Below are 10,304 nucleotides of genomic sequence, written 5' to 3' on the forward strand. Positions count from 1 at the left end.
AATTTTTAACCATATAATTTTATTTATTCTTTGAGAATTTACTACCTCTATACAAAGTATTTTTCATTATCTCATCCCCTTCCCCTCCTCCTCATTCTCTCTCAGAAGCCATACGACAGAACTAAGGCAGGGAGATTATATAGGTTGTAGGCACAAACTGGGTTTGTGCCCAAGTATGGTCAAAAGCTGACTGATTTAGGTGGGGACTAGGGTGGCTGGGGACATTCAGTGGAGGAAGCTACCATGGCTGCCAAGAACTCATAACTGGGCTTTTTGGTGCCTTCTCTTTGTTTGGAGATTCTCTGAGTGGGCGGGGTTTGGAGAGACAGGAGTGGGGCTTTCGGGATCATGCAAGAGTGGGTGAGCTGTGAGGTTCCAACCGAACACTGAGATTGAGGCCAGCCTGGTCTACAGAGAGAGTTCCAGGATAGCCAGGATTGTTACACAAAGAAACCCTGTCTCAGAAAACCAAAACCAAACCAGAATGCCTTTATTTCTACCCCAGTCCATTATACTATCAGTATGTATGCACATAGGTGTGGGAGTATCTACTGGAATTTGGGTGGACCACCAGGGACCACACCCCTGAATAAAACTATTTTTCCTTCAGCAGCCATAATAAACCATCAATAACTCCTCAATTAAAAATAAACAGTGGTTTATTACTTTCTTCAGGAACTCAAGAACAACTTTTGCCCCATGCTTTAAACACAAAATGACACAAAAAACGATTAATACAAAATGCACTTTTAGGTAAACCATGGTAAATTTACAAAAGACTAATCAGCTAAAATTCTCCCGGGGGGTGGGGGGGTGGGGGGTGGGGTGGGGTGGGGAGCTGAGACAGTACACATTTAGTATTTTCTAAATCACAATGGTGTGACAACAGCAGAGTCTTTCTCAGCTCTTGATGCTCTTACCAAGTGGAAGCCAGGACCCCAGGCAATTAACAGTCACCAAAGCCACCTTACACCAGTATCTTCCAAGTTTGTTGTCTCACGTCTAAAAAGAACAAGGAACCATGGGTAGAGATGTGCAGAGCAAATGTAGATTTATTAAGAAAAGATGAGCTATGACTCCTGAGATGGAAGTGTTTCCAAGGCTGCAGTATCATATTGCTCTCCCTCCTAGTGGTCTTTTAAGACTCTCATGTGGGAATTAGATGGAAACTGAGGTAATTTTTTATTGAGGTTGGCAATTTTTTTAGTTCAACGTGGGCAGAGCCAGTAAATGGCCTACATTCCCCTTTTCATGTGCCCTTGGCTAGTCAGAGAAGTGATCCTGCACTACTTACAGAGCCAGGGGAGTGGCCACCCATCACGGTCATCTTCATCCACTCGCTCTGCCAACCATTATTCATGTCATAGACTGAGTCACTTCCTATGTGATTAGCTCAAGATTTACCATAGGACCTGCCCTTACTTCCTGGGGAGAGCTACTGTCCATCTCAACAATAGAGATACACTTAACATCTTTGTTTCTCTGTGTCCTAAATTGGTTGACAGAACCCCAGTGGCTCAAAAGAACCTCGTAAGACCAACACACTTAGCCTTCCCTGTCATATGGCAGATGCCTAGTTCAAAGGAAACTCCAAATAGATAAAATTTGCCATACAAACAGCATAATAATCCACATGGCTCAATAAAACACCAATTGTTCAGAAGAATCTCCAGGCCAAATGGAATGCAGCCAAGGTACGATAATCTGAGAGAACTTATCAAGGATTAATATTTCTTGAGAGTTGAGACCAGAGTCCAGAGTTTTATTTCCTTGCTTACAAAATGAGGCATAGAGCAGCTGATACTGGCTGAGTGGGAATCTTTCAAAGAGAGAAAGTTTCCTGCAGTAAAAAGATTCTTGTGATCCTAGCTCTGCGCTGTCTGTCTGACTGGTATTCAATTGAAAACCTTCTTTGTGGGGCGGAATGGGTATCCTTTTTCTCTTTGTGGAATTCTGGGCTACACCACACCTAAACGGCTATCATCCTCCCAAGATCTCCCCAGCCCCAGAAATAACATCGAATGTTAGTATTTCCCACGAGTTGTCCCCTTTTCCAGCCTATGATCAACTCATGACCCCCTCTGTCCATTCAGTGACTCCATAATCCAGACAGCATTTTCTTTATTCATTTCTTCCTCCCATAATAGCCTCCCCTCCACCCCATGTTCTGGCTTAAGTGTTCTTCCTAGGGCCCCTACTGTGCATAACAATGCAGTGTTTACGTATTTCTTAACAACAATTCAAATAATCACCTACACTTTTCCCCCCATGGGATGTCAGGTCCAGCATCAAATCCAAATGTGAGTCTTGCTCAAAAGGAAGGGTGCTCCCAGGATCTCCCTACACAAAGCCTTCATTCACTCCCTGTGTTTTTTTAGTTCCAGTCCAAGATATACAGATGTAACCCTGGAGATGAGACCCGAAGAAAGCTGGAGCCATGTTGACCTTGTACGCTGTGAAGAAGCAGATTCTGTCTCAGAAAAGCCCATCAACGTAGATGAGGAAGATGGCGGGCTTCAAGTCTGCCGTGTATGTGGGGACAAGGCCAATGGCTATCACTTCAATGTCATGACGTGTGAAGGATGCAAGGGATTTTTCAGGTATGATGACCCATCAATTTTCACACATTTGCCAGCACTGACACTAGATCACATCCAACTTGGGTTTTACCATTAAGTGGTTGGGTGATGTCTCAAGGCCTCAGCTTGAACTGATGTCTAGGGTCATTTCAATGGGCTACTGGTCCACCCAAAGCCCTCCTAAATACTTCAAGATAGAATGTATACTCTAGAAGAAACCTCATCTTCAAGTCTTCCTTCATCTACTATCCAGGGAAGGATCATTTCCATTAATATAACACTTTGTTCCTCTATGTATTTTTGAGTTAAAATAAAAGAACAGTAAAAAGTAGGAGGAAAAAAAATAGGAAAAAGCAAGTTTTCAAATCACTCTCATATGGTAGTTGTTAAGGAAAAGGTGTCATAAAATAAATCAAAACTAAGATAACTTCATCTTGAAGCATATTTTTAAAAAGACCAAAATAAATAAATAAATAATAGATAGACAGACAGACAGATAGATAGATAAATAGATAGATAAAAACTAAAAGAGTCTCATGCAAAAGGGAAAAAAATCATGTTTCACAGCATGTTAGGTGTGGATGTAAGGGTCACCATCACCAGATGAAGGACAGAAAGACTAGTGACGGCTTAGCAAAGCCACCTTCAGCATGGCGGCTCAGATCCAAGGTGGGAGGGAAGGTAGGAAGCAAGATGTGAAGAAAGAGATCCAGTTCGCCTTCAGGAAGGGAAAGGGTTTGCAGGTCTCACTTCAAGGCCATTCCAAGACAGACAGATGTTGTGTAACTTTTCCTGAGGAGTCATCAACAAACATCTGTTCACCACAGATGGGCTGTCAACAGTAAACCAGGAAATTATTCTACCCAAGTCTAGCTTGGCAAACCAATGGGTATCTATTATTTATAAGTCCATGGGTGATTTGGGCAGATGTATCACTGAAAAGCACCATTTTGGGATGATACAGATAAGCTTCATAATTAGTATTTCTCTGCACAACTTGTAGGCAACTCAACAACAGAGTCTCTTCTGTTGTTTGTTTGTTTTTGTTCTTTACTCTTGTGGGCAGCCTGTCACCCAGCTCCAAAATAAATCACACACAAAGGCTTATCTTTAATTATAAATATCTGGCCTTAGCTTGGCTTGTTTCTAGCCAGCTTTCCTTAACTTCAATTATCCCATCTAGCTTTTGTCTCTGGGCTTTTATCTTTCTCTATTTCTGAGTACCTTTCATTTTCACTCTGCTGCTTGCTGTGTAGCTGAGTGGCTGGCCCCTGATGTCCTCCTCCTTCTCTTACTCTTTCTTCTTTCCTCCTAGATTTCTCCTTGTATTTATCCTCTCTGCCTGCCAGCCCTGCCTATCCTTTCTCTTGCTTTGCTATTGACTTTTCAGTTCTTTATTACACCATCAGGTGTTTTAAACAGGCAAAGTATCACAGCTTCACAGAGTTAAACAAATGCAACATAAACAAAAGTAACACACCTTAAAATAATAGTCTACAATAGATGAGCCTGCATGTTTCTCTTCGGCTCATGCAAGGGCTCTGATTTTAGTCTAATTCCAAAAGCAGTGTCAGGATACCCAGACAATAAAAAAGGATGCTCATTCAAGGGGGGAACAATCTGTCCCAGAATTCACCATCACATCATGTATGCCAGAGTTGGCTTCAGGCTGCTCCTGAATCTGTCACTAGCAAAGAACACCAGTTAAGTCACTAAGCCGAGCATGTACCACAAACCCACACATGAAGGCAGGTTCTGGTTCTTCAAGCCAGAGAATCTGTTGGAGCAGCTTCTAAGGGGACTGCCCCCAGCAGTGGGAATCCTCCCCATTTGGGTGCCATCCTGGGACATCCAGAGGGAGGTGAGGCATCAGTGGTTGGGAACTTGGCTTCTTATCAAACTTGGACCCAAAGCTTGTCACTTACCTGGAGGACAGGTGATGATCAGTCTCCTTCACTGTGCTGGGGGTAGGGTAGGGGACATAACAGATGAATTTCACAGGGTTGGTTTTGAAAGTCAAGTCTTTAAAACGGTCCAAAACAAGTAGCCCAGCACCTGATATATAGCATGCTTCTGATGAACACCAGTCCTTTTATCCATTCTTGAAGCATTTGGGGACAGCATCAGGGGCCTCTGATCTAGGTCTGCAGCAGAGGCAAATATGAGAGTGTGACAGCCATGGACATAACCCTAGGCTGACAGATGGTCTGAGCCACTTCCGAGCTCAAGCCCTTCCAGTTACAGTGAGCTCAGTTTCTAGTCCAGGCCTCCCAGCACCGCACTGTTCTGTTCCCATGGTTCCAAGCCAGTTTCTCTCATTTCCCACACTGTTGGACAGAAGAGAGGCCAGAGCCAAGGGAATCTTGGGTCATCCAGATGTGGAAATACAGGGTAACATTCATGTAGGGCAGCAACGGCAGTCCTTGGTGGGAAATTCAGGATGGCTTGGCTGTAAAGAGGGTGGTGGGCCAGAGACTTGTGACCATCACTTACTGCCCACCTGCAGCTGCCTCCCTGCAAAGACTGGTGGCCTTTCAGCGGACCCCCCCCAACCCCACCCTGGGGTCTGGTCTACAGAACTTCCAACCTCCCCATCCCAGGCCAATTGGAACCCACTAAAAGGGGAGCTGGAGAAGGGAAGGACTGTGTATGTTCAGAAGTTGCTGGGTGCAGAGGGAGTGGGGAGGGGGCACGGAGGTGGCAGGTTTCCCCTGGCTCCCTCTTCCAAGGAAAAATCCAGTTAGAAGCCCATCTCCATGGATACCATTAATAATAAGGTATGAGGAAGGACGGGAGCTGATTCGGGGAAAACCTTGAGCCTGCAGTTGACTTGTCCTTGAAGCACGTCTCATTTCCTGTAGAATCATCTCAGAGGTCTCCTCCTCTTCTGAGTCCTGGACTTCAGGGCGGAGTGCCAACCTACACCTGTCCTGTAAAATCCCTAGTGTGTCCTGTGTGCTGCTGCCAGGGGCTGGACAGACAGGTGGTTATGGCCTGTAGCGCCTGGCCCAGGAGCTGAGTGCCCCTCATAGACTACCTAACGTTCTTTCTCATCCCACAGAAGGGCCATGAAACGCAATGTCCGGCTGAGGTGCCCCTTCCGCAAGGGGACCTGCGAGATCAACCGGAAGACACGGCGGCAGTGCCAGGCCTGCCGTTTGCGCAAGTGCTTAGACAGCGGCATGAAGAAGGAGAGTGAGTGGCCGTGGGGCAGGGCGGCTCAGGCTCGGGGGTACTGCAGCCGGTGCCAGAGAGCTGAGGCACTGGTGCGCATCTACACACCACAGCCCCTGAGCTCGTGTGTATTTGTGGCCCTGTGGGACTTCGGAGCTACAGAGCACCAGTTCTCTGCGGCAGGAAGTGTGGTGGGAGATGCCAGCCACAGCTGTGTCCTCTCTTTCTTCTTAGCTGTCCCTGCATGGTTCCTTCTGTTCCCCTCCATAACTGCAGTCCTGGTGGCGTCTGGCGGCTGGGGAGGCTGACCCTGCAGGGGCACATGTGCTGAACCTGCTCTGTTAACTCTCAGTGATCATGTCTGATGCCGCTGTGGAGCAGAGGCGGGCCTTGATCAAGAGGAAGAAGAGGGAAAAGATCGAGGCTCCGCTGTCTGGAGGGCAGGGGCTGACCGAAGAACAGCAGGCGCTGATCCAGGAGCTGATGGATGCCCAGATGAAAACCTTTGACACCACTTTCTCCCACTTCAAGGATTTCCGGGTAGGGGCTTAGAGCTGCACACACGTGCACGGCTATGCCAGCTCCTCAAAGCCTGGCTCACGTTCCCAGGGTCTCTCATGCTGTGGTCTGCATCAGGATTCCCTGAGAACTTGCCTGAAATGGAAAAAAAAAATCTCAGAATCCTTCTGATTTCTTCATAACTGTATTACTACTTCATAACTGTTCCCTTTGCCACTGTTATGAACTGCAATGTAAAAATATCTGATATGCTACCTCTAGGTTGAGAACCACTGATCTACAGCTTCTGAACCCTTATCTCTGTCTCCTGGGCACAACAGGGGGATATGCTTACGACACACAGGCAAGAAGGCATCCCTCACCCTTCACACTCCATGTAGGAATGTGACTATTAATTCATAGAACACCAACTATCAGATAGCCTGAGAGAAGAAACACAGGCTATGTATATATGGATGCATGTGTGTGTGCATGCCTCTGATCATATTTCTTAGACTGCAGCTGGTCATCAGGAGCCTATGTGGGGACTTGTCTATGACAACACACTGCCCCTTCTCTCTTTGCTCCTGCCCTTTATCCCAGCTGCCTGCAGTGTTTAATGGTGGCTGTGAGCTCCCAGAGTATCTGCAGACCTCACTGTTGGAAGATCCTGCCGTATGGAGTCAAATCATGCAAGATTCAGTCCCAATGAAGATTTCTCTGAAGCTTCGGGGAGAAGATGGCAGCATCTGGAACTACCAACCCCCATCCAAGAGTGATGGGAAAGAGATCATTCCTCTGCTGCCACACCTGGCTGATGTGTCAACCTACATGTTCAAGGGCGTCATCAACTTTGCCAAAGTCATCTCCTACTTCAGGTAGGTCGTGAGGGCTGAGTGAGTGGATGTAGAAAGGAAATGGGAATGGTCAAAAGTTTCAAAGAAGTCTGCAGGAAATCCCTACGACCTTGGGAGAAACTGGTGTCCAAAGAATCTATGTTGTCTCTGCTCCTGGGGGACCATTGCTACCAGAGAATAAAGCCTATATGGTTCATTAATTTTGTTGCTGTGGGCTTGTCAGCTTCTCCATTTTGGAATGGCAACTGATCATATCAACTTTGTAGGGTGTCTTAGTCAGGGTTTCTATTGCTGTGAAGAGACACCATGACCATGGCCACTCTTAAAAAGGAAAACATTTAATTGGGGCTGGCTTGCAGTTCAGAGGTTTGGTCCATTATCATCATGCACATGGGGCATGCAGGCAGACATGGTGCTGGAGAGGTAGCTGTGAGTTCTACACCTTGTCCCAGGCAACTGGAAGTGAAGACACTGGGTTGTATCTTGAGCATAGGAGACCTCAAAGCTGGACCCCACAGTGACACACTTCTTCCAACAAGGCCACACCTACTCCAACCAAGCCACACCTCCCAATAGTGTCACTCCTTATGAGCTTATGGGGCCCAATTACATTCAAACTACCACATAGGGCTGATGAAATGAAAAAAAAAAAAAATCTGAAGAATGTTGGCAAATGCTGGTCTTCAGACTTTCCTATTTCCCCCATAAGGACAGAAACCATGATTGGACACTAAAAGTTGAGTTGGAAGGAAAAAGAATGAAGTACCTAGAGGAAGAGAGATGTAGGGTTTCCGGCTGTCTGCCATCAAGCAGGCCATGGGGAGGGTGGCTGGTGCTACAATCCAACAACTCTCCCTAGAGCTGGGCATGGAAGTAATGACCATGGCAAATGGTGTCAGTAAGACAACCTGGAACCTGATAGTGGTGGTGGAGACCACCACTCCATAAAATGTAGTGTGTGGTGCCAGGGATGATGCAATGTGTATTTTTTCCTGGACCCTCCACCTTGCCTTGCCCAATATGGTCAAGTAGGGCTGAATTATACATACAAGGAGCACACTGTCAGACAGAGAACAGATAATAGCAGTGAAATACAAGGTCTTCATTACTGCAGAGAAACGAACATGTATGTATAAATTCAACATCAGGTAGCAGGTATTTCCGGTACAAGGTGTGACATGTGTAGGATTCTGCTCTCTAGAAACACTTCTGGGAAGGGAAGACACTACTTGACCTGAAAACTCAACAGGATTTACTTAAAGGGGCAATCATTCCAGGTAGGCAAACAGGCAAAAGTTTATGAGGCTAACAAGGAAGAACCAAGGCATTAAATGTTGGTCAGAGGTCATGCAGGGTGATGGAAGACAGGCGGGGCTGTAAGGGACCTGGACACAAAGCTAAGGAAGCATGGAGAGTTCCTGGAGGTGCAGAGAAGACCTCAGTGGGCAAAGTAACCCGATGGCCTGGATTATTGAGGGGGAGAGATTGGAAGCAACCCGGAAGGAACTGCAGCCCCAGAAGGAGGCTGTTCCATCTCCTTCCTCTTTCTCCTCCAACTTTTGGATGATAAGATGGGGACTGGTGCCAGCCTGTGGACAGCCTACCTAGGAGTTGTCATCACCTCCTGTCCTTGCTGCCAGGGACCTGCCTATTGAGGACCAGATTTCCTGCTGAAGGGAGCCACTTTTGAGATGTGCCTACTGAGGTTCAACACGATGTTCGACACAGAAACTGGAACCTGGGAGTGCGGTCGGCTGGCCTACTGCTTCGAAGATCCTGAGGGTGCCCAAGAGATGCCTGGCAGAGGGAGGGTGGGAGACAGCAGCTGAGGGCGATTGGGTGACGGAGTGAAAGAGCTTGGTAAGGGAAGCCTGAGTTCTTGAGTCAGATTCCTGAGGTGCTGGCTGTCTACCCTATACTCACCCACAGGTGGCTTCCAGAAACTTCTGTTGGATCCGTTGATAAAATTCCACTACATGCTGAAGAAGCTGCAGCTGCATAAGGAGGAGTATGTGCTGATGCAGGCCATCTCCCTCTTCTCCCCAGGTGATGGGCTTCCCCCAGCGATCTGCAGGAGGCAGCAGCCCCCTCTTTCTGTCCTCCCCAGGGAAGGTCTCAGCAGTCACAGGCAGACTGTAGAGGCTGCTGTTTTCCTGTCTGAAGTGACTGGCCAGCAATTCCTTTAGTCTGGGCTGGATTAAGCTTTCCTTTGCTCCTCTCTGCCCCGCCTGGAACCTCAATGCCTTCCCTTCCCCCTCTCAGACCGTCCTGGCGTGGTACAGCGCAATGTGGTAGATCAGCTGCAGGAGCGATTTGCCCTCACCCTGAAGGCCTACATTGAGTACAGTCGGCCATCTCCTGCCCACAGGTGAGGATGAGCAGGGAGGGGCAGATATGAGGGGGAGCCTTCTTGCCCCCTCACTTTGGTTTCCAAGCCCCTGCCATGCCTGGGGTAGCTTCTGATGACCAAGGCTCTGGGACTGTTTTGTCACCTCTTCTAAGACTTCCAGGCCAAGTCTAGCTGAGGGATACTTGTCTGCCCAGGGCCGTCTACACTTCTGTCATCAAGGTGTGGGAAGAGCCTGACTCTACTGTCTGTCCTGTAGGGTCTTCTAGCAAAGACCAGGTAGCATTCCCAATGACGATAACTATAGTGATACCACCCATAATGGCAGTGCATCTATACTAGCTACTGTTGATTGCAAAGTGTCAACCTCGGGGCCGAGAATTTTATGTAGAGTATAACCTGTAATGTTCCAAACACTCCCCTGACGTGGACACCAACACCATGCTACAAGGCAGCCAAGGCAATGCCCAGGATTCCACAGGGTGGAGGGCTAGAGCCTGGCAGCTAGAAGATTGTCAAAGCTCAAGCTTGTCAAGAAAACCTGCTTGGGGATTGGCATAGATAAGAGCTCCCAAACCAGTCCTTGGATTCCTGTGTCCCAGGGCCCAGCTCCATGTCCACAGACAGGAAGACAGCAACAAATCTGATGATAATTCTAAGGCTTTGAAGATTAAGGCCAGCTTTGGGTATTACAGTGTAGACTTGAAGAATCACTCACCCCTTGGCCTGCACTTGCTTTCTTTTCTGTTCAGTATCCTGGGATGCTGGGTGGGTGGGTGGGTGGTTACATCTTTATTTATTGGGTTACTTTCTACAAGGAGGGTGGAGGTGCTAGCGTCCTTACCTATC

At 47.4% G+C, this 10,304-nt stretch overlaps 1 protein-coding gene across 1 annotated transcript; it reads left to right on the plus strand.

Annotated features, from left to right (window-relative positions):
• Positions 1-2,382: 2,382 nt before the first annotated feature.
• On the plus strand, positions 2,383-9,476 carry LOC118576592 (nuclear receptor subfamily 1 group I member 2-like; the record flags this gene model as incomplete). The annotated part of the gene is given in 8 exon segments (XM_036176806.1): positions 2,383-2,600; positions 5,641-5,774; positions 6,106-6,293; positions 6,855-7,129; positions 8,749-8,771; positions 8,774-8,890; positions 9,038-9,154; positions 9,371-9,476. Coding segments are annotated over 8 exon segments (1,148 nt in total), but the record flags the coding sequence as incomplete, so codon positions are not given.
• Between the last annotated feature and the right edge of the window lie 828 nt (positions 9,477-10,304).

The sequence above is a fragment of the Onychomys torridus genome, unplaced genomic scaffold (assembly GCF_903995425.1).
Source record: "Onychomys torridus unplaced genomic scaffold, mOncTor1.1, whole genome shotgun sequence".
Lineage (NCBI taxonomy): Eukaryota > Metazoa > Chordata > Mammalia > Rodentia > Cricetidae > Onychomys > Onychomys torridus.